The sequence below is a fragment of the Macaca nemestrina genome, chromosome 2 (assembly GCF_043159975.1).
Source record: "Macaca nemestrina isolate mMacNem1 chromosome 2, mMacNem.hap1, whole genome shotgun sequence".
Classification (NCBI taxonomy): Eukaryota; Metazoa; Chordata; class Mammalia; order Primates; family Cercopithecidae; genus Macaca; species Macaca nemestrina.
The window spans coordinates 168,104,459-168,130,135 of NC_092126.1; the positions used below are offsets into that span (position 1 = coordinate 168,104,459).

General features: G+C 40.6%; 1 protein-coding gene across 2 annotated transcripts in view; it reads right to left on the bottom strand.

The window, feature by feature from the left end:
• LOC105470362 (growth associated protein 43) overlaps positions 1-25,677 on the bottom strand; it is a 97,989-nt gene that overhangs the window by 44,404 nt on the left and 27,908 nt on the right. For both annotated transcript variants that reach the window (XM_011722235.3, XM_011722236.3), the window contains exon 2: positions 45-642. In XM_011722235.3, the coding sequence (XP_011720537.1) occupies positions 45-642 (598 nt within the window). The remainder of the gene's footprint in view (positions 1-44; positions 643-25,677) is intronic.

Sequence of the window (25,677 nt, forward strand, 5' to 3'; positions counted from 1 at the left end):
CCCTCCCCATCCACCCATTGCATCTGACCCTAACGGTTGCTCACCTATGTTCTCTTCGGCTTGGCTGCTCTCCCCAGTCTCCGTTGGAGGCTGGGCTGTTGCCTTGGCAGCAGCATCCTCTGCAGCAGGGGTGGTGGCAGCAGCAGCAGTGACAGCAGCAGGCACATCGGCTTGTTTAGGCTCCTCCTTGGCTGGGGCATCTTCGGCCTTGGAGGACGGCGAGTTATCAGTGGAAGCTTTAGTGGCACTTTCTGTCTCAGCTGAGCCGGCCTTCTCCTCTGAGGATGCAGGAGCCTGAGGGGCTGCCTGCTCTGTGGCAGCATCACCCTCTCCCTTCTTCTCCTCGGAAGGAGTTTCTCCTGCTTTGCCGGGTTCATCAGGCTTGGAGCCAGTGGCTGGGGCTGCTTCGGTAGCAGTGGTGCCTTCTCCCTTCTTCTCCACCCCATCGGCAACAGGGGCTTCATCCTTCTTATTGGCTTCAGCCTCAGCAGCTTGAGCATCATCCTTCTTCTCTCCTTTGAGCTTTTTCCTCGTTATGTGTCCACGGAAGCTAGCCTGAATTTTGGTCGCGGCCTTATGAGCTTTATCTTCTGGTTTGATACCATCTTGTTCAATCTTTTGGTCCTCATCATTTTTTTCAACCTTTGTGGAGAAAAGAGGGGAAAAAAAGGAGAGGGCTCCAGTGATGTTCTTCTCCTTTAAATCTCAGCATTCAACAAATATTTATTAAGTGATTTATTTTGTGCCAGGCACTGTTTGTGGAGTTAAGAATTCAACAGTACTCTGGAAGTTCAAGTCAAGCCTCATCTTTTCCCCACAGTATTGTATGGGAAAAGTAATGTCCTTTGGACCTTCCAGAATCACTGGCAACTTTTTTTTTTTTTTTTTTTTTTTTTTTTTGAGATAGAGTCTCAGTCTGTCACCCAGGCTGGAGTGCAATGGCATGATCTTGGCTCACCATAACCTCCGCCTCCCAGGTTCAAGCAATTATCCTGCCTCGACCTCCCAAATAGCTGGGATTACAGGAATGTGCCACCACACCCAACTAAGTTTTGTATTTTGTAGAGACAGGGTTTCACCATGTTGGCCAAGCTGGTCTCAAACTCCTGACCTCAGGTGATCCAGCCACCGCTGCCTCCCAAAGTGCTAGAATTACAGGTGTGAGCCACTGCATCCGGCCACTGGCATTATTGTCTATGTATTTCCTTTCCCCAGCTCAATGTTGCTCCACGTCAAACTTAAACCAGCCTTTTTTTTTAGATGTACTTTGACAACTCAAATCACATTTACAGGCTGGGTACAGTGGTTCACACTTGTAATCCAAGCACCTTGAGAAGTGAAGGCAGGAGGAACTTGAGCCCAGGAGTTCGAGACCATCCCTGGCAACATAGTGAGACCCCATCTCTACAGAGCTGGGTGTGGTGGCATACACCAGTGGTCCTGGCTACTCAGGAGGTTGAGGCAGGAGGCTCACTTGAGCCTGCAAGGTAGAGGCTGCGTGAGCTGTTGTTGTGTCACTGCACTTCAGCCTTGGTAACAGAGTAAGACCCTGTCTCAAAAAGCAAACAAACCAGAAACAAAAACAAAACACGAATCACATTCACCCCAGGTTTTTATCACAGACCTCTGAAAGATACAGGGTTTTCAGGGTTTCTGAGAAGGACTTTGTATAAAACTTTATGGCTTAAAAAAATAGTATGCAAAAGTCTACTTTCCCCCCAAGTTTTAAGCCTGATAAGGAAATTAATAAATTCAAGACAAAGAGTATAGTAAAAGTTTAAACCATAAATTCCATCAGGATTTTATGCAAAATGCAAATGAGTTCCACGTCTTTAGGGGATTTGTTCAGAATGTGACAACTTACAATGCTGGTCACAAAATAACGTCTAACTTTCTCTTGCATGTGGTCCAACATTAATAATAAACATACCAAACCTTCAAAATCTGAATAAAAAAAGACCATTATTCCTGAATTTTAAAAAATGATGGGAAACACTGTTTCTCCTTTTGAAAAAGCAACATATATTCACTAAGTCACAATTCCTTATTCCCAAAGCAATTGGGAACCTAAAATGTGTTCATATTATCATCAATAGAGCCATCTTAGTACTAAGAGACTAGCATATAGAATATTACCTTTTGATGGCAACATTTGTAGCTTAATGTATGCTGCAAATGACTATTTTCCACATGAAAATTAAATCAGAGGATAGGAACAGCAGGTATGGTCATAGAAAGAATTGTTAGGCAAGTACACAAAATTCTATCCAGTTCCATTGTTTACCATGGTGCCCCAACATGCCTACTGATAGTCTCCATTCTTAAATTTCTTTAACTTTCGAGCATCGAACTTTTGTTCACTTTTGTGAACGCTGTTCTAGCAGAAATAATAGCAAAGAACAGCATAGCAACTTTCCCTCAAAAGACCACTAATAAAAGAGTGTTTATCATGTAACATGTTCAGAGCCTGTTCTCAATCTTGGATTGGCCTTGACCTTTGCTCCATTTTAGGAGGTAAGCTAATACAGAACAACTCAGGACAAGTTTTCCACCTGTCAAACCAGCTCTGCCCCACTGACCCAGCTCCTGCTAATCATGATGTGGGACTGTTAGACATTCTTTGGACAAGCATACAGACCTGTTGCTGCATAGGACCATCAACATACCAGTGGATACACAAAAGTATTTTTGAAAAAGAGATACATGTAAGAGTAAAAGCAGGTTTGATAATTTTCTCAGTCAAATTCAAGTCAACTTTTCCTTCTTCCTTAGTTAACCATGCATGTATATACACGAAGATTAAAGGAGTAAGTGAAAAGCACTTTGGAGAGGCCCGTCTTGCTCCCTCCTCCACTACTCAGTTCTCTGATGTACTATCACCTTCTCGCTACCCTGCTGCTCTTGATGACACCTACTGGGATGAGCACAGCCCAATCTGAGACACGGGAGCAGCTGTCCCTGCCAGGAACTCTCTGCTCAGAGATGGAAGCATAACCCTGTAAAATTAACAGTTGTGATTGGAGCATGGAGCCAAGATGTTGATAATTTATTTTACTCTATCTTGAGTTTTCTGAATGAAGCACCATCTTATATGTTAGGACACCTGCACTTGGGTATTGATGCCAACTGGTTCTTTAATACAAATACTGTTCTTTGTGAAAGTAGACAAGTCAATTATTTCAGAAGGGGCAGGTGTCCACAAAAGGCTCCCTAGTGACTCAAGAAAGCTAAAATTTTAGATCTCTGTCTTTTCTTTATGAACATAAGGCATAGGGGGATGAAACTCTTGAAAATCTGGAAATCACAAAGAGAAGGAAGCTGAGAGTCTACATGATATAAAGAAAGAAATTACATGGATAAAAAAAGGGCTCTCAATTTTCTCTCTTCTCCTCTTTCTCTCTCTCTCTCTCTCTCAATTTTTTAAAGCATCTGCAACTCTGATTTTCTAAAAAATCAGAATTTAAGCTTCTGAACACAGATTCTATGACTAGGGTGACAAGATTGTGAGACAAACCTCACCTAAACAACCCAGAAGTATAAGAAATTCAAGGGAAGCAGGAGTGAGCAGAATGGGGGAGAATCATGAAAAACAAGAGTTAGGAGAGAGAGGGGAAGACAGTCTTATAACAGCCAGGTACGCAAATAAGTGACTATCCCCAAAAAGATGCTCAAAGTACTCCACAGGCATGTAGCTCATCCTGGAGAAACTGCTGGACTTCATCATTAGAGATTTAGGAAAACTAAATTTTACAGATTAGTTGGGGGGGAAAAAAAGACAATTAATAGAAGTTTTTCCAGATAGCAGTAAAGAAACAGACCCAGGGAAAGGAAAGGAAAGGCAGGAGAGAGGAAGAAAGGGAAGGGGGGAGGAGATGAAGAAATGAAAGAAGAGGGGGGAGGAAAGGGAAGGAAAGAAACCAGGCTAAGAAGAGGGCAGACTTCAGTGACGGAACAGAGACACCCATAAATAAAAATACTTTAAGGTAAAACTGGGTTCAAAGCTAGACAGCACTGGATTGTGTTTGTGTGTCTTTCTTTTGTATTTCTAATTGATTCTATTAATACTCCTTAAATTACAGGTTATTTCCTGGTAAAATTCTTTTCACAGTACAGTATAAAGGAAAGTGGACTGGGAGTGTATTTTGTTGTGTATTTTGTTAAGGAGAAAAAGAACATTTCCCAAAACTGGCTATGTGGAGTAGCCCCAGGTTCTGAGAACACTTCGACCCTTTCCCCACTAGAAATAGAAGAGCTTACTTAAGATGAAGGACATTCAAGCCCAGAGAAACCAGAGACTACTCAGCACATTCAGCACAATACTTTCACTTTCCAAAAGGGGCAGCCCTGGCTCTGAAAAGTTAAGTGACTTGCCTAAATTCACAGAGCAAGTGAGGGAGGCAGCGGCCCAGCTTGTATTCGACCTCAACTCTTCTCCCCTCCCACCTACCTTCAAGTCCAATTTTATTGCATGACTGACCTGGAATAGCTTGGACTTACTTGTAGTAGATAATCCACAAGGCTTCACGTCAGCATTTTCATTCATTTATTCATTTAAAAATATTCAGTGCCTCTGTGAAGCACTGTACAAATGCTACTGAATGGAAGGATACTGTGTCTACCCATATAGAATCCTTTTGAAAATACACTTAAACCACACCATAGTACTTTAACAATCAGTTACTTCCCAGGAATTTGCAGTAGACACCTGATCTTACACTCATCTTTTCAAGTGAGGACAACACTCTAAAACTGTGAGTTACAGATGAAATGTCCAGAAAAAGAATCCTGGTATCTAAATGGCTAAAAAGTCAGCTCATAAATGTCACTAAAGATAGATTTATTTTTTAAACTAAGCCTTACCACAAATAAGCTTTGTAATGAACTCAAATGTTTCTGAGGGAATTTCAAAGTTATTTCATTTTTACACAGAATTGTTGATATCTACGAATTAAGTAAAGAGGACATTCCAATGCAGTACATTAGAGGTAGGAAGGGTGTCATTATGAGTTACCGTAAGTTTTTCAGGAATCTTTATTGTTATGGCTTAATAGTTCTTTGATTTGTTTGAGAGCTCTGCAATTTATGATGTCTTAAAGGAAACCAAGGTATAGGACATCCCTACTTTTTAAACAAACATTAAAATCTCAGATGAATATTGGTTGGAAAATGAAGAGTACCATTATAGTAACTTGTTGACACTAATGAAATTTCTAAATCCATTAGACGAATAAACAATAATTTTAACTGATATTTAAAAATTACAGATAAGAAAGCCAGAAATAAGAAGTAATTACTTAAATATCCAACATTGTTGCTCTGGTCTTCTTTTCCTTTGGGGAAAGGAGGAATGGACAACTTAAGATTTATTCTAAAATGTCCAAATGTTTGCATTCAACATGTTACAAAAGAGCTCTAGGCAAAAATCCATGAATGGCTAACATTCAGAACTAAAAATAACATCATCCATTCATCTGGGATACCGCAATGCATTTCACTTTTCCCCATTATCATAGGAATGCCTCAACCTTCCAAGCAAATTAAAACTTGGCCCTGTATCTACTTCTGCTAGCTATAAATAGTACTATTATAATACTTAAATTTTTAAAAAACAGGATTGAATTTTAAGTGTATTACAAATCATTGATGTACACAAATTCTTCTTTCTGAGAACATCTTTAGTAAACCAAAATATAACCATTTGATCAAGCAAAGTTATTTTTGAGAACAAACTTGAAAGGCCGGAGATATCCTAAGCAATATTTTTTTAAACATCCTCTAGTTTTCATGCCTATCAGAATCTTGTACAGCCTGTAAAGGAACCAGAATAAAGTGCTGATAAATATAAATGAAATCTAGGAAGTACCTACTTATGGCTCACTCTATGTTTTTATTAATAATTTATTGAGGTGAAATTCACATAACAAAATTTTACTCTATTTTTAAGCATCATTGATACCATGGCAATTGACTTTAGGGAAAATGTGCAAGTATTAAAGTAGTTCACAGTGGAGCTTCTGTACTTTCTTTAAACCTAGACAAAGATCAAAAACACAGTAAAATATCCCTTATGGAGGAGAGAGAGGACAGTGGGCCAGCCTCCTCCAGTTCTATAGATGGAATGTCACTGCAGGTTTCGGTGCAGGTGTAAGGAAGAAAGTGTCCTTTAAAAAGATGAAAAGGCACAGCGGGCATACACCGGATCCCTCAACATGAAGTCTGGTTTGAAGACCTAACTAAGGGATGAGGAGAATGGGGAGCAGGATGCACAGAGAAGCAATGAAACTGTAAAAGGAAACAAAATGTCTCATATTGGAAACTGCGGTAGTAATGTTAACTTTTCAGATAAGAGCTGGTGATCAAAAGCTGGGTCTTCAGTCCACTTTAATGTATTATTTATTCAACATGTACAATCCACCTGCTTCCAAGATAATATGAGGTTGTATCTTCAACATAGTATAAAGCATTATCAGAGTAGAACTCAGTTTCCACTCTGAAAATTTATGTTTTATTTTATTTTATATATCTATAACCCTATTATGTCCCACAAAGACATAGAAGAGGCAAATAACATATTGCAATTTATGTCTTCAAACAGAAAAAAACTCAGCCTTTGAGAAGTACCTTGCCTATTTTACTTACAGCTGAATGCCCAGTTTCTAGAATGGTGCCTGGCACAAAGTAGATGCTCAATTAATATTTGTTGGATGAATCCAAAATCTGAGCATCTCTATTAGTGCCATTTCAGAAAGATAATGATAGGTGAAGAAATCTGGATTCGATTTTGTCAATTTTGTTAAAATCCTTCACTTTCTCTGGTGGAATTCAAGAGCATCTGACTACAACAGGTATATGATTCCCCAATTATAGAAATTAGTAAGCAGAGGTTTAACAAGGAGAGAAATAGCAAAACTGTAGAAATGCCATTGATCATAATAATAAACAAGCACTTGAAAATAATAATACATCTAAGATAAAGACAACTGATTTATATTTATCTATTGACTTGTTAGAGTCATATCAATAAAACTATTTTTCCTGTGTGTCTGTTTACTTTTTCTTTCTTTCTTTCTTTTTAGACAGGGTCTCTCTCTGTCACCTAGACTGGAGTGCAGTGGCACTATCTCAGATGACTGCTGCAGCCTCGACCTCCCAAGCTCAAGCAATCCTTCCACTTCAGTCTCTCAAGTAGCTGGGACTACAGGCATGTGCCACCATGCCCAGCTAATTTTTGTATTTTTTGTAAAGATGGACAACATTTCACCATGTTGCCCAGGCTGGTCTCAAACTCCTGGACTCAAGCCATCTTCCTGCCTCAGCCTCCCAAATTACAGTGGGAGGGATTACAGTGTGAGGCACTGCTCCCTGCTTATATGCTTTTTCACTAGCAAAACTGGTGAAAATGGCCGGGTGCAGTGGCTCATACCCCTAATCACAGCACTTTGGGAGGCTAAGGCGGGCAGATCACCTGAGGTTGGGAGTTTGAGACCAGCCTGACCAACATGGAGAAACTCTGTCTCTATTAAACATACAAAATTAGCCAGGTGTGGTGGTGGATGCCTGTAATCCCAGCTACTCGGGAGGCTGAGGCAGGAGAATTGCTTGAACCCAGGAGGTAGAGGTTGCTATGAGCTGAGATCACGCCATTGCTCTCCAGCCTGGGCAACAAGAGCAAAATTCTGTCTCAAATAAATAAATAAAATTGATGAAAATATCCATGGGAGATTGCTGGAGAATCTCTGCTCCCCTCTATTTACATTTAATCTGTGTATTGCTCTCCAAGGCTTAAGGGGAGTGGGCTGGGAATAACTAGTCCCTTAGTTATTCAAGAAAGGAAGTCTCCTTCCTTAAACTGGGGTTGGAAGGGCCCACTGTTGCGACTAGGCACATTAATCATGCTGATCATGTACCAAGGCACAAGCCAGACAGAATAACTTGACTAAACTCGTCTAGAAAACTTTGGGGTATAGCAGACATAGGTATAAGTCATGTAACTGAATCAAGGGTCAAAATCTCTGAGACTCAGGAAAATACCTATGGGAAGTCAGCCCTGGGAGGAAGCATCTCCACTCTTGAGCAGTGGGAGCAAACCCTCTAATGAACACTGCCCATTGCAGAAGCACATGTTGACTCCCTCAAGAAATGACAGGCTCAAAGGACAGAAGGGCTGGCAAAGTGAGGGGGACACTAGACTCTGCTCTCAGAGAGGTTGCTATGCCTTTAGCAGCCACTGTGAGCTAGAAACAAAAGGGTGGAACTCCCCACCACTCAGGCAAAAAGGCTATCACAGACCAGTCCATGAGAGGGACTGTGAGGCCTCTTCTGCTAGCAACTGAAGACAGAAGAAGAGCTGCAGGAAGCCAATGCATCAAGAAAAAGACAGAAAAGCAGTCTACCAGCAGACAAACTCCTGTACTACCACCAGCGGCAAATCTTTCCCAGTTGAGAGACCCCAAGAGCAAAGCACATGCCAAGCTCCTGAAGATGGTCAGAGCTCACCAGCAGGAAGACAGCCCCAGAGCCCAGGGAACTTAGCATAAAACAATCTTCCTTCCAGGTAAGACACTGTGAAGTGTCTTTTGTTGGATACTTAAAAATGTGAGATGCAATAAGATGAGTATTTACTTAAATTACTATAGTCTTCCTACTATAACAAATAATGATTGTTCATCTATTGTTTCTTAATTAAACCCCCTTCACAAGTTACAGTCTGACTCAGTAGGTACTTGAGACATTTTGTTCAATGAACAAATGAGTGAGAGACTTTTCTCACCCACTCTACCACACACCCTTCTTCAAATATTGTCACTCTTGGTCCACTTCTCTGTCTTTTCCCTCTTAGTTCTTATGATCATCTGCCATATGTTTTTATTTTATTACTAACTGAATCTTCCCTTGGACTATAAACAATCTGAGAGCAGAACTTTATCTGGTTTTCACAATCTTCGAAGCTTCAGTGGCTAAAATACTACTGGCACATAGTTGATACTAAAAAAAAAAAAAAAGTTATTTTTAGTTGCTGCATGACCACATGCCACACTGCGTTGGAGCTCAGAGAGTATAAATGGGCAGCACTCAGCTCACTGGCTGGGTGTTCTCGCTCCAGGTTACTCATGCTGGAGCCTTCATCAAGCCACTCTCCAGCTGTCATTCTCCTTTCTCTTCTTACATGTATAAGTGCACAGTATGTACATTTAGTATTTCAATTCAATCCTCATCACGATCATGTGAGGAACACATCACTGTGCCTGTTTTATAATCAACACAGATGAGGAACCAGGAAGGAGCCCAGTGTCATCCAGCTTCTGAATGACAAAGCCCACGCTTAGTCCTCCTCCCATAAAAGTTAATATTCCCTGGTGCTTAAGAGCATAGGCTGTGGAGTTAGACATGTGTAAGTTCAAATTCCTGCTCTGCCAGTTACTTGGTAGATCCTGACCTTGGGCAAGTCAGTTTTAGGTTCCTCATCTGTAGGCTGGGGGAATAATAAAACTATCCCATTGGGCTGATAAGAGAATCAAATGAGTTAATGTACATAAAGCACCCAGCACAGTCTCTGACACTTTGTACATACTCAGAAAGGGGTGGCTGCTACCATCGTTCTCATCATAGTGATTGCCATCACCATTATTCTCTCAGAGTAATTTCTGCATCATCATGACACTAAGTTAAGGCATGTTGATGAGATAAATATCAGAGGAGATATGGTCACGAGACTGTATTCATCTCGATGGTTGCAGGTATCATCACTCAGAGAGTGGAAAAGCTGTTTCTTAACTCTACAGTACTACTGAGCTATCTATTCTCAAAGAGATAAGCAGAAAACCATGTAAAATGTGCTACAATACTCAACTCTGTTCTTTCTTATCTTGGGAAGGGGGAAGATCTGTTTACACTGTCAAAGTTAAATCACAGTCCCACTCCACTATCACCTGACACACACCAACTGATTCTTTCTCAGTCTTCTCTAACTTATCCATCCCCCAAATCTTCACCTAGTGTAGCAGCTTGATGATAGAAATTCACTGAAACTAGAAATCTCTTCATTCCCAAAATATGTCCCCTTCACCTGACATCCCCCAACCACACACACACACACATACACACATACACACACACACACACACACAAACTCATTTAGCCACTATTTCATATACAGCATCTATCCCATTGATCCAACTATATCCCTCACACATCTAGTAAAACAATTGCCTCTGCAGGTTCTGAGAGCTACTCTATGTGCTTATGTGTGGTAATACTCAAAACCTGATAAAAGTTATAAATGACGCTGCCAGACATTTTGTAGGGGACTAGCTTAGGAACATCTGGTACTAATTATATCATTATAATTTGAAATTGCCAAGCCACGTATATCCAATGCACCCCCATTGGATAGTTAGTAAAGCCTGAATATTATGTACCTCATATCTAGTAAGGATATACAAATGTGTCAGAATGCATGCTAAAAGTCTGGTTGGTGGGAGATAGAAGGAATTTAAGACCCCATTTGCCAAAGGCTGTGGTGGGGGGAAATGACAGTGGTTTAAATTTAAGCATTATAGGTTATGAAGTACTTTCAACTTAAAATGGTTCCTCTGAGAACTATAATGAAGAAGGCTAAACAAGTGTGCCATCCCCTTTAAAAAAATAAGGAAACACAGATTGTGGAAAGCCTCGCAATTAGTAGAATGGGTCTTAAACTTAGCCCTCCATTCTCTTACATTTTAAGGAAGCTAATAGAAAATTCAATCTAAGAATTCAACACTAAATACTTGAAAAGTATTATTGAATAAGTAGCAACCCTAATATCAGCTCTAGGACTACTTGAAGTAGTTTTAATGAGCAAAATTGGTCTATATTTCAGATATTCTGAAGGGGGTGGCTCCAGAATCTCTGTGTAGGAGGCATTCAGGGAAAGAACACATTTGCAAGGGAGAGCTGAGTGATTTTTCTTAAAACTGTACTTGGATAGCAAGCATACTGCTTTTTGAAGTATACCTATTTATTTGAGGCAGGCCCATGGGATGATTTTGCAGGGACAGTGCTATCTATCAGCAGCAACTTGTACACACCTTAACATTCTATAATAATCACCAGGTGAGTAATTATCCTTGTAGAACAGTATTTGAGAAATCTAAAAAAAAAAAAAAAAAAAAAAAAAAGAGCAAGTACATTTCTGCATTTTCCCTTGATTCTAGAAGGTATGTTGTTATATTCTTCCACTTGTAGAAGAAAATAACTGAATGCCATTTTTTCGGGACTGGGGTGGAAGCGGATTGTATCAGGTACAAGGCATGTAGTTTGAGCATGCATAGACTTCCATTTTAATTAGATTTCTGTCCCCAAGCTGCTGGACAGTTTAAGGAAAAATACGCAGTCTTCTAGAAAAATCTTTAACTATCAATTTTGGATCTAAGTTTGTTCTTGTTGCTTATGTTGCTATTGTCCTTGTTCTTATTTTCTTGACACCCTCTTGATTTTTGGCACTGAATTCTCTCTCGATGATCAGTCATTGACACTCATTGATTACTTGTTACCTGGCATGGTTTTGGGGTCAAAAGATCAGAGTTTGAATCCTGGCTCATTCATTGCTTAAATGTATGACCTGGGATAAATTACTTAATTTCTCTAAATTTCAGTTTTCTCATCCCCCATATTAGAATCCTAGTACCTATTGTGCAGAATTTTTTTGAGGCTGAAAGAAAATAGTATTTGTAAAATGCCGGGAAGAAGACAATACAAGTGAAGTAAAAACTGCTACTTTCTGGAGACTGGGGAGTGAGTGAATTATATGGTAAATATTTTATAGTTCGTATATATTTTATAGTAAATATTTTATAGTTTTCTTTTATAGCTCCATAGAGGGATGTTTCAGTGATATGCACACTTAAAAAAATAATAAATGCCTCCCACCAACACATATAAAAAAGTGACCTTTAAAAGTAATGACATAAAATACCTTCATATGCTTGGAGAACATAAAAATGATAACAAATTTTAAAATTATATGTCAAGCACCCTTCTAAGCACTTTTATATGATATAGACACACCCCTAAACATATTTATAACATATAGTTTTTATATTAACTAATTCAATTCTAAGAACAAAACTATGCAATGGGTACTATTATCTTATAAATGAAAAGACTAAGTAGAAGGACATTAGTTAAGTAATTAAGTAATTTGCTTAAAGTCATACAGCTAGTAAGTGTCAGAGTCAGGGTTTGAACCTAAAATACTTGTATAGGTTACATGTGAGGTAAAATTACCTTGGAAAGCCAAAAAGTCAAGAAGCCAAGTGAATGAGGACTAGGCCAATCTGCTCTCTGAAAGTTTTTCCTCAAGTCTCCCAGGCAAGGTAAAAAGTGGAGTGCAGGGTGGGATAATTCAGAGCAGGACTTTGCCATCATCAGTGTCTGCCAATGCCGGCCTAGTTCACTGTCTAAAAGACTAGGCTGCAGAGTTGTCACTCCAATTTTATCTTCCTGTTTTGAGATCTCTTTACAATAGAAAAGTAGAAATAAATTTTTTAAGCAAGGGCCGAGGTGTTATGACCTCGTCACCTAGGTGATGCTATGACTCATTTTCCTTGTGAAGATTTTGACAGGGAAAATTCACACTTGAGATGTTGAAAACATCCCAGAGACCAGGTTCCCTTTTAATTCTGAAAGCAAGAGAGAAAAATATCAGAGAGCAAGGAAAGCAATACTGGGAGAAGAGGGAGGGAGAGGGCATCAGGTCGGGAACTATGGCTATTTAATAAATGAGAAAAGCAAATGAATGGACTAGAGTCAGACTTATGCATTCTTATCAGAAGGAAGGGGTTGAGCAGGTGGTAAAGAGAAGGTTCTGCAATTTATTCCTGAGTGTGAGGATTTAAATTCAGCCTGAGTTCCTGAATTAAACATTGCTTTTTACTTGAACCAACTATTCCTGTTCCTTTTTTCACAATCATAGTGAGGTATATAAGGAAATCCATTTAGAGCTGTTTCATGCACGCCATACAAATTGCTCTGAATCGAATGATACTCAAAAAGTATCATATTATTTATGCAGCAAAGGTTGTGGGGAAAATGTTGTATATGTTCGATGACTGTGTAGTTCATGGTACAAAGCACCAGCACACCTCCCAAACCCTTTGGAGCCATCAAAGAAAGAAAATTCCCTTTTATTTGGTTTGGAAAGCTGCAAGCAAATTTTACAACTCCTGAATTAATTTATATGAACCTGCATTCAGTGATTAATAATAATCTAATCTTTGAATGAAAGAATTTGGCTAAATTGGATAAAAATAGGGAGATACTGTCTAATTCTGCGGTCTTGAGGTCAAAACGAAAATAACTTTCCACTTGATATATACACTACGAGATGTGCCATCACCCTCTCATAAGTGACATCACACGGCCCAAAGGGATGTACAGAGCACCAAATTAGTGAAACTCCAACAATGGGGAACTTTACAGATGTGTTGCTGCATGGTGGAGACTCTCCTGAGTTCAAGAGGTGATGTCGCCACTCTTACCGGGATTCTGATTTACTCATCAGAAACCAAGGATTCCCCATATTACTGTATCAGCTTAGAATTATACCCAAGACTAGGAAAGTTGATTCCCAGAAAAATCCAGTATCCAACTCTCCCTGTGGTTTGCAATTTGCCAGTTCCTAGGTAGAAAATTCCCTAATTTCTCCCCAAGCCAAATTTGCAATTCAAAGTCATATCAAAGCCCAGTAAGCTGAACCAAAGTGGCCTGATACCTCTGCAGCCTCTGGTAAATGAGTATGCATCTGTGTGACTATGCCATGATATGGAAGCACCCAAGAAACATACAACAGAAGATTTAAATCACTGCAGAGAATCAAGGCAATAACAGAGGTAGCTGGTGGCGATAGTGCCGTGGGTATGCAGGGAGGACCTAGACAAAGATTCTCCTTTTACCAAATGTCAGAAATTCTACCTAGGAGTACTGTTCTCATATTTCAAGGTTTAAAACTGACAAGAAAAGCTAACACTATAACATTCACTCTAAGAAGCTCTCCTCCTTAGTCTGTCTTCCACTCTGTGCAACATATTTTATCAGAGTAAGCTAAAATAGAATTGTGGTTTCATTACAATATGCCCTTCCCCTTCCCCCCAACCCCCACCAAAAACAAACTTTAGACATTCCCATTGCTTATCAAGCTAAGAAGATATTCATTGCTTTGGCATTTGAGAAATTCATGAAATGGTCCCAATCTGCCCTTGCCACTTCTCTTGTGAGCACGCTCTGTGGTTTGCAATTTGACAGCTCCTAGGTAAAAAAAAAAAAAAAAAAAAAAAAGGCCCTAGCTTCTCCCCAAGCCAAACTTGCAATTCGAAGTCATATCAAGGCTCAGTGGGCTTGACAAACCAAAGCTAAGTCAAACCACCCTTCCAAAGCAGGCAAGCTGCAGAAAACCGAGAAATGGGTGACACTTAAGTTTGCCTGCCGTAGAAGAACCTCTGCCCAGTTATATCTTAGTGGCTTGCTCAACTCAGATGCTGCACAAAGGCACTTAGAGCTAAATCTAGACATCACATGCAGAAGTGCAGGACAGAAGACAGTGTTGAAAAAAAAGCACAAAAAACTCGCTGGGTTCCAGTGGAAGCTCCAGGCTGGTGAGCTAGCAGCATGCCAGCTGCACTCCCAGCTGCAAGGGAGTGCAATAAGCTGCAGCTGGGAGGACACTTGTGGAGGGAAAAAGAGTTTTTTTAACCATCTGAGTTCAGTAAATTGCTTATGTGTGACAGAAACATTTTGTGGAACCAAGTTAAATGGTGCTAAGTCACTAGACAAAGGATCGCACCCTCCAGCTCAAGACACCTGTCTCTAGGGACTATTTCTAACAATATCTCAGATCTGGATGAAGACAAGGCAGTGAAAGGTATCCAGATTAGCTAAGGGAGCACAGTGACCTGATAACAGAAACAAAAAGGGCTTCTTAAATCCCCAAGGCTGTTCCCTCAGCAAGAAGGAAAGGCAAGGAGGAAAGATGCCGTCTACAGCCTAGCCGTTCCACATGTGGACCAGCAACATCTGCACCACTAAGGGCAGTTTGGGCTGGCCATGCAGACTGTTGCCGCGCCCAGGCCCACTGAACCAGGATCTGCATTTTAATAAATCGTTTGCACATTCAAAGATGAAATACACTGGCCCACAACACTCAGACTAAACACACCCATTCTGAGAAATCTACAGTTCTTTTTGAACATCTCTTTAAATGAAAAGTTTCAGACAGTTTCAGAGGTGCCTCTATTATAAAATTCAGAGAAATAATTAGCAGCAAGAAATAATTAGCAGCAAGGCGGCCAGGCCTGACATATCCCAACCTGACTCCGACTTTATGAAAGTCTCTTCACTTCTCTGGGCCTGTTTCTTTGTCTGTACATTAAGGGAGTTGACTAGGAGATTTAAGACAGACATTCAAAGTGTAAATTTGAATTGTGTGCAAATGTATATATGTTCCATTTCCCTCCTTCCCTAGAAAAGAAACATCTAAGAAGTTATCTGTGATCTTATTCTATTATCTGGAATGGACAGTGTCTCCCCGACACTTTGGCCTGTATTGTCACTTATCTTCTAAAATTATACATATACATGTGAAATTACATATATATATAAGTAATTATAGGTATATAATTACTGGAAATTTTGGAATATGTATACAACATGAGGATCACCAAACTGAGAGAGCACAAAACTTCTCCGCTGGCCAGCCTCCCATGCGGCAAGACCCTTGACTCCGCACAGTTCAGGATGATTGACCCGCATGCTTCTATGAACTGCTAAATAAACCACCTCGACAGGAAAGCAAACACCTTTCTTTAGGCACCTAATTCCTACACTTTCAGAATGCAGTAACAAACCCTTCATGATTCAGCAAAAAGCTAAACATTCCCCCAAGCCTCTGTGATGAAAAAGTGAAAGATTCTAAAGAAATGCCTTCCTTCACAAATTTTAAAGCCAAGTTTTCAGCTGTGTTGAAAATCTGAATGGAACTCACTGTCCTAGTTGCGGGGGAGGGGGCTGCTAAAAATAAATAAATAAGATAGGCGAATCACTGTTATCCTCTACCACAGTTGGCTTCAACCTATTTAAAAAGGAAAAGAGGTCAGTAAACTGAGAGGGAAGGTTCTAACCCTCATGAGCTTCACTCATCACTGGCAGATGCAGTATTGTCTCTCCACTGCTCGTCTACACTCGTTGGTCTCAGCTGTTCAGTCATCAGCTTTTAGGGATGGCGACCCATTCGGACCCTAAGAAGCTTGCTGCCTGACACCTTGCCCCTCTTCCCTTTTCTCTCTCTCTCTAATGTTTTATTTTAATTTTTGGCTCCCCTTTCATGTGGACCTGAAGCCACTTACAGCCTGTGACAAAGCCCATCACATCGTGGTGTTCAAGGTTCATTCACATTATTGAATGAACAAATGCATGCTGGTGCCATGTGTTTCCAAGCGAAGAGGAAATCTCACACCAAGTCTAAATTTGGCCACGTCTACAATCATTTCACTTCTTTCCACCTGTTTCATTTACCCTCTTCCCCTGAAAAAGAAACTTGTGTGTAATTGTCTGTAGAACCTACATTTCATAGTGAGAAATGGAAAGTTCAAATGAAAAAGCTTAGAAAACTTTTCAAAAATTGTAATAATCATGAAGGGCCATTGTTTTCCAAATGGAGTCTCTGACCTTGACTCCTTAGCTGTTTTTCTTTCCTGCGCTGTCTTCTAAAGACAGGGTATTGCTGTTTAGTTTCCAAAGGTCCGCTTTTGCTGACAAAGAAACCTTCCTGCCGGCCGCTCTTCCTCTCCCTTGGCCCTGCTAGAGAAAGAGGCGCACAGTCCGAGGAATGCTGAAGTGCTTTTTGCCGCCTCCAAGCAAGGAAAAACTGGGCGGGACGAGAAGGTTACTTCCAATTGACCCAGCTTTCTCTCCTCTTCCCCACCCGCTGCTTAACCTTGGCTGACCCAGGGCTGCTCAGTCCGCGGAAGCCGGCTGCAGTTGCTGCTGCGGGTGGGAGGTGAAGGGCTGCGGGTGGGAGGTGAAGGCCAGCGGGCCAAGAAGGGCGAAGGCGAGAGCCCGGTGCATTGCCCCTGGGTGCCCTCCTCCCGTGGAGAGACCTGGGGCTCTGGGCTGACGCTTTTGTTCTCCAAGAAGCAATTATCTCCCAAACAAGAGATTGTGAAGGTTCGTTAAAATGAAAGCGAACTCCCGAGTGTTCGGGGAGCACGAGGCCTCCCCGGAGTTCTGCAGAGTTGGAGGAGGGGCCTCGCGGACGGCGAGCGCCCGGTGGCTGCCTCTGGGGGTCGCTCCCGGCAGCGGGCGGAGGCCGCGCCACGCCCTGCGGTCCCCAGGGTCTCTGCGGCCGAGGCCACGCCCGCAGCACGGCCCCGAGCCCGCGCGGCGGGGGCGCAGAGAGCCGCTGACTGACGGCAGCCGGGGAGAAACAAAGAGATGAGATCACACTGCTGAGCCGCCGAGGGAACGCCTAAAGAAGGCAGAAAATGAGACGCGAAGAGGGGCTCATGGAGTCAGAACGCAGAAGGCGGGGCAGGAAGGCCAAGGCAGAGAAACGAAGCCCTGACTTGGAGAAGGGAAACCAGACAGTTTGTAAGTCCAAGAGTAAGAAGCAAAGTGGGGAGAAGGAAGACAAGCCAGAACCAGCCCTACTTAGGGGGGAAAAAAAAAGTTTGCTTCAACCCTGTCCTCTCCTCTGCTGCCCGTCACGTTGTTCTCTAAACTCCCACGATTTCTGTCAGTTCTTTAAATCGTATTTTGTTTTGTTTGAGTCTGGGTCTAAGGATGAGCTTCAGAGTATCCCTGAAGTAGTATGCAGTATATTTAGTTTATATGATTATTTCAGTGTTGAATGTTCATAGCTTTTCTATATGTCGAAGGTACGTAATACCCTAAAGAAGGTTAACTGTTACTAGGCCACACCATTAGGGAAAAGAAAAAACAAATAGAAAACACCTAACATGGAAATGTTACCAAGGATGAGGAATTTAGTAATACTTTGTCTCTTTGGTTAATCAGATTAATACCAGTCATCCAATCAAAATAAACGTTTTTGGCTGGGTACGGTGACTCACGTCTGTAATCCCAGAACTTTGGGAGGCGGAGGTGGGGAGGATTGCTTGAGCTCAAGAGTTCGAGACTAACCTGGACAACATAAGGCAATTGTGTCTACAAAATATATTATTTTATATATGTTATAAATATGTGTATATATAAATATATATATAAAAGCCAGGTGTGGTGTTGCACACCTGTGGTCCCATCTACTCAGGAAGCTGACAGGTTGGAGGATCCCTTGAACCCAGAGGTCAACGCTGCAGTGAGCCATGATGATGCCACTGCACTCCAGCCTGGGCGACAGAGTGGAGACCCTGTCTCAAAAAACAGACAAGCAGAGATAAACATTTTGAAGGCAAGAGGCCAAAGGCAAATACGTTTTTAGTTAAGGGAAGACTGAAGATCGGATTATGAAAGACCAAGGGGTAGGGAAGAGAAGCCTGCCAGGTGCTGCCCTGAGATATGGGCTGGATGGTAGAGAAAAAGAACTCCTGGGCCTTTCTTTTGGTTTTGCCTGGGGCTCCTTGAGGTAAGTCACCAAAGGAGCAAGGCCAAATCTCATTACATAAGATTATTTACTAGAAATCTAAGACTAATTTGTTCTAGGGCCATACTTGTACCTGATAGCTTCTCACCCAACTGTAAGTTGATTGAGGGCAGTGACCTTATCTGGTTTGTCATTTTAACAGCAGCTCCTAGCATAGTCTGTGGGACTTAGTAGGTACTGAAAAAATATTTGCGAAAGAAATTAATGAATTAACAAGTGAAAGACAGTCTTCTCCCCACCTCCCCATAAACTGATCAACACCCAAGAGGCCCTGGATCAGTTTCACCATCTGGTGGTAACTATGGGTAGTTGACACATTCTCACCCAGTGTTCCTTTCTTCGGCCTGTGGGTGAACACACACCCAAGCAGTCTTTCTCCTTAGACCCAAGCAGCTCACCTCTCCTACACTTACACTTTAGCTCATCACCTGCTTACATAAGCCACTCCTTTCCTCTTTTATTCTCTCTTTATCTGTTTTATCTTTGCCCTTTCCCCACATGGTGTTTCTTCCAACCTTTGCCCATCATGAGAAATAATTTTCTCCCTACCTCTTTTCATTTATCTTGAGAATCTCATTCTGACGCAAAAGTAACTAATACAAAAGAGTTTTGCTATAATTTTCATTCTCAGTACTGTTGAGGGGGCCTAGCACAATACTTGTAGACTAGAAAAGGGAAATTATATATATACACAAATATGTGTGTATATAGTTTTTTATATATTTGCATTTTTAATGAAGTTATATATGAAGAAATGGTTCTATTACACTCCAAAGCCCAGTAACATTATTTTCTTCTATGTTTCCATTACAAACACATAGAATTTCAGTTACATTTTGGATCAATCTGAGTTTCACAGACAGGTCTGGAAATTTTAGGATATTTCTGTAGGGAAAGTGTTTTATGTTTCAAGTTTAACAATTTATTTTTAAAATACAATCCATTTTTTACTAGGGAATGGCTTGTTTTTCTAAGAAACTTCTCTAAGAGGCTGTTCCACTGATACTCACACTTTTACTTTCTGAGAACGATGGAAAGATAACATTACTATTATTACAGAATCAAAGTTTAAGTAGATTACATAATTTTCTCCCAACCAGATTTCGGATTAGCAGAAAAAAGTCCTCTTTTACCTAGATCAGGGGTTCCCCACTCTCAGTATACATATTTACACCAAAGAGGCTTGTTTAAATCCGATTCATAGGTTCAACTTTCAGAGATGCTGATTGAGGGAGCCTGGTATAAAGAGCCCAAACTGTATTTTAGTAAATGTGCTAGTGGGCTGCATCTGTGGTCCTTAGACCTGAACCACAGTCCTGTTTGGAAACAGCTTCCTTGATCTTATTTCAAACAGTTCAGAATTTTCTATTTCTACCCTATTACCTCTTTACTTTCAAGTCAAGTGGATACCCAGCAGCCACTATCCCACACAAATGACCAAGAAACGCTATTCTAAATTCCAGCATGCACAGACCCACTGAACATAAGACACAAGGCCTAGAAGAGAACATCACACCATGTCATTTCATAGCCATTGAAACTGAGACCAAGAGAGTGAGTCAGTAGAGCCCCAGATAGATCTGGGGCTACCCTCACCACCTCCTGTGTTTTTGTTTAAGTCCCCAGGGCATGGAGTATGAGATGGCTGAATTTTGGACAAAGTAGATAACTGAATTAGATCATTAGTGTCAAAGGCATGCTTTGGACTAAGGCATGTGGCAGGTCTCAATTTATTAACCTTCCATCCCAGGCCTGAAAAATCCAGATTAGCAGACTAGACTGTTCCTGTTGTATTTCAATCATTCTAACATGCCTTGGTCCTCCTGGGTAGTTCGTGTGGAATTATAAAAGCATAGCTTGAAAAAACTAGATTATGCTTTTCTGTCCCAGAAGCAAAATCCCCCAGTTTTGCATAATGTCATTGAATATTATAATATTCAGTGTAAATGCAAATTAACTTTCAGTGTTTTATCACATTTACTAAGTTATGAAATACATATTGGTCTTATGCAAAGTTTTGGTACATGTGAAGGTACAGATAGCCCAGTTCAGGAGAAATGCCATCCTTTAGGCAGACACTAGATCCCTGTATATAATATTCTGCACATATTTGACATAATTTAAGAGAATTATACAGAGAGAAGATAGCGAAGCTTACAGTGATATGCATATTTGCAATAACAGACCTGTTCAATAGCTCTTCTAATACAATAAACTGACGTTAGTGTTATGTTTTAATTTTTAGGGATAATACTGATTACCGTATAGTCACATAAATATATATTCTGGGGAAAAGCAAGTATCTACAACAAAATAAATTCATTAGTAGAAAGGATTTCATCTAATTCTTGTGTGCAAGGTAACATTGGCTTTTTAAATAAGGAACCATTGACTCTGGTTTCAGGAACCCTGATCCCTGCCAGACCCTTCAGCAATGAGTTTAGAAATATTCTGGTGTTCACAGATCAAGAATTTGACCACCTTGATGCAACCTGACCTCACTAAAGTTTAGTTCATATCTAAGTTACACAGATCTCAGAGGTATGTGGGGCATGAGAAGTTTCCTAATCCTTCCCTCTACTCAATACGTATTTCTTTCCTGGAAAACTTTATAATCGAAGATTTTTACTACTTTCTTTAGATGTGGAGATTTGCCCAATATCACTAGAAATTTTTACATATACCAAAACATCTGAATCATTTCCTAGGTGTCTCTGGACTTCCCTGCTAGATGCCACCCCATCAATTTCCATATTCTTTAAATGTCACCTCACTCAGCAATAGATACTAATGAGACCTCTGCACAGAAGGTTACAGCTGCACTGTACTGTGTACATTTCTGGAAAATGGACTTGGTATTATTTTCCCCCAAGAAACCACCAATTTACACATCTGTTCTTTGCAGCAGTGGATATAATTATCATGATGCTGTTTATAGGAACATGACCCTCTGAAGGGGCACTGGCTAAACATCTGTAAACAGGGATAAACATACTGTGTTTCTTTCTCAAGCAATTGGAGTAATTTTTGCTGGAGGGGAAAAAAAGCCATCTTTTGTCCAGCCAACGTTTGGCAGGATTCGCCTTTCTGAAAGTGTGACTGTGTGTGATTCGTTATGCCCCAGGAAGGCGGATTTACTGAAGCACTCTTTTGACTCAGGAACATAGTGTTCAATTAAAACAGGGCTTTAAAAAAAAAAGACTGCTAAGAGAGGTGAGCTGAAGTAGCATTGGGTCTGCTCATCTTTTCCTCAGATCTTCCTGGGATGAGCTGGGCTCTTCAGTAAGGACCATTTGTATTTTCTAAGTATCTTTCTCCAGAGAAGAACTTTTCAGATAAACTCTCCTCCTTTGCTGTTTCATCTACTGGATAAGTGGACAAGTATGTGACTTGCTTAAGTTTATATTGAAATTGAATAGAATAGTCAATATTTGAATCACTTGGTACTTCATTCTGAGCACCAGGCAATTCTGTTTTATACATATTGTGGCCAACTGATAAATTAAAGTGAAAACAATTGAAATATGGATGTATTTCTTATACCACAGCAGAAAACTTCAAATCTGTGAGAGTCAACTGAATTGAATTTTTCAGCCTTAAAAGAGGCAAAATCATCCTATCACAGAAGGAATGCATAAATGCCTATAGACAGTGGATTTGATGTTGGGGGAGTGGGAAGGGGAGATGTGGAGACCAGTATTTTCTCCCTACTCTTGATCCACGTATTGTAGAAAATGTTCATTAGGGCTCAATTTTTTTTTTTTTTTAATTTCATATGTTAAGTATCTGAAAAGTGATACATGAATCTGTCTTTCATAGGAAAATTCATTAAACATGAACAAGGCAAAGTGTTATTTTTAATATAATAGCAATATCTACATTTGGATGGAATTACTCAAACTCTAGGGCCAGTGCAGAGTGGGGACTTCAGAGATAAGGCCCAGAGGCAAGATTAGTAAACCTAACATACAACCAGGATTAGGAAGCAGGTGGCAAGTCTCTAAACAAGGGATTTGAACCAGATGGCCAAGTCTTTTTCAACTCATTAATTCTAAGAATCTATAAACTTAGTCTTGGGAGAAATAAAAGTTTAGGAGGCAGAGGTTACCCTTGGTGAAATAGTGGTATTTCACTCTGCCACACAAAGTGGAGGCAGACACCATTTTTCAAAAACTTTTTCTAGTCTCCTTTGACATGGGAAAAATTACCCTTTTGTTTATTTTATTTTATTTTTAAGACAGAGTCTCACTCTGTCACCCAGGCTGGAGTGCAGTGGCAAGAGCTCAACTCACTGCAACCTCCGCCTCCTAGGTTCAAGCGATTCTCATGCTTCGTCCTCCCGAGTAGCTGGGATTACAGGCATGCACCACCACACCCGGCTAATTTTTTTGTAATTTTAGTAGAGACAGGGTTTCACCATGTTGGCCAAGCTGGTCTTGAACTCCTGACTTCAAGTCATCTGCCCCCCTCAGCCTCCCAAAGTGCTGGGATTACAGGTATGAGCCACTGCACCCAGCCCAGTACCTCATATTTTGGGCAAAAAGACAAAAATTTATATGCCCTGTTGTCAGTATTCTCCCAGATGAGGTATAGAAACCCAGTCTTGAAGTTTTAGCTCAGCCTTACCTCTCATTTGAGTGTCTGCTTAGTCTAACCTAACTAGATCCTTCAACTTGCCTTACAATTTCTTTGGCTGGTAACTTCCTCTTTCAGAAGTTCTGAATAGCAGAACACATTCAGTTGCAGGGGTGTATAAAATTGTACAGAATCCACTGTTAATAAGTTATAGAAATTCTCCTGTCAGTACATTTAGTAGCTACTATTTGTCTCAAGATGGTGGTCTGAACCAAAATTACACTTCATATCTATTCATTTCCATCAAAATCTGTCAAGTCTTTCAAAAATTACCACAGTGAGAAGTATATGGAAGATATTAGGAACTTAGCTGAGACATCTTAATAAAAATAATTTATTGAACACCACATAGGAGGCTGGGTCCAGAGGCTCATGCCTGTAATCCCAGTGCTTTGTGAGGCTGGCATGGGAGGATCACTTGAGCTTAGGAGTTTGAGACCAGCCTGGGCAAGAGCGAGAGCCTGTCTCTGCAAAAAAGTTTGTAAAATTATCTGGGCATGGTGGCACATGCTTGCAGTCCCAGTCACTCGGGAAGCTGAAGTGGGAGAATTGCTTGATCCCAGAAGTTGAGGCTGCAGTGAGTTATGATGGTGCCACCACTGCACTTAAGCCTGGATAACAAGCAAGACTCTGTCACACACACACACACACACACACACACACACACACACACACACAAGAGTGCTGGATAAGAATCATCAGGAATACAGGAATACAGAGATGTAGAAAATACAATTCTTTCCCTCAAAATAATTACTGTTTACATATGGTAACAACAAATGAAAGAATTCAATAAATAATACAAAAGATAGTATCTTCAGAATTAAATGAGCGGCACAGTTTATTTGTGGAGAATTCAAAGGGAAAGATGGATTTTGGGGAAAGGTGACGGACTCAGTTTCAATGGTGAAGGTTTGGAAGGAACTAGACACCTGGTAAGCAACTAGAAGCATCTCAGTACAGGAAATATAAACTTGAGTGTCTTATGAGAAGGTGATAGTTGAAGCTATGGAGGTGGAAGAAAATTCTAATGGAGAGAATTAAAAATAAAAGATCAGAAAAACTAAGATTGTGTTTTTGTATCGCCTCTATTTAGAAGACAGAGGAGAAAGTAAAGCCAGCTTAGAGGAGGGGAGTAACAATTGAAGAGCACCAGAACAGGGGCCAAGAGTAGAGAGGATCCTAAGAAGGGGTGTTCAGCAGAGTCAATGCAAAAATGTTAAGTGAAGGCTGAGAATTTGCAAATGCAAATTACAAGGCCACCAGGGACCTCAGGGAAAGCAATTTTCGAACAGTGGGGGAGGGAGGGAAGAACAGATTACATGTGTTTAAGAAAAGCATGGGCCAGATAAAAATGGAGGAAATTACTATATTCTTTTGAGGTGTTTATCAGAAAAAGGAAATAGAGAAACTACAACCTTCTATTTCTATGTTGGTAAATAAAATGGAATGCAGCAAGAGGAAAGAAAAATATAGAAATGTACATACGAACTGAGTTTAGGATAGATTTTTCTCTTGATGCCAAGGTTAGGCAACAAGTGAGGGTTCAAAGTTGGCTCCCTCTCATCCTAGATAACTGGTAGTAAAATTTATCCTGCCAAATGAACAAAAAAATTCATACAACAAATTAAAAACAAATGATATACTTTTCAAACACTTAACTTTTCAAACAACAGGTCTTTCGTATGTGCATGAGTTTGCATGCATATGTGTGTGAGAGAGAGAGAGAGAGAGAGAGAGAGAGGGAGACTTGACTTCATTTAGCAAGAAACTCATAATGTTACAGAACCCCACCTCCAATGACCGTGCTTTACTGAGGGCCTCCTGGCATATGGGTTCCAAACAATAAAAGGTTTCTCGGTGTGACAGAATTGGATTTTACTTTCTTTATTATTATTATTATTGTTATTTTTTTTTTCCAGACAAGGTCTCTCCCAGAGTGGAGTGCAATGGTACCATCACAGCTCACTGTGGCCTCCATCTCCTAGGTTTAAACAATCCTCCCACCTCAGCCTCCCAAGTAGCTGGAACTACAGAGGCATGCCACAATGCCCAGCTAATTTTTTGATTTTTTTTTTTTTTTTTTTTGTAGAGACAAGGTCTCACTATCGAGGCTGGTATGGAACTCCTGGGCTCAAAAAAATCCTCCCACCTTGGCCTGCCAAAGTGCTGAGATTACAGGTGAGAGCCACCATGCGTGTCCAGATTTTACTTTCTTCCACACACCTTTTCCTTCCCTTTTAATTTTTAGAAGGCGTAAGACTAGAGTAAGAAATGGTGACTTGTAAAGATAATAGTTATATATCAAAGTTATGCTACTAGAGATGGTTATGTTAGCAAGAAAGCACCTGTGGATCTTCCACATGTGCAGATTCTAGTGCTGACTAGTGTCTGCAGAGTCTAGTGCT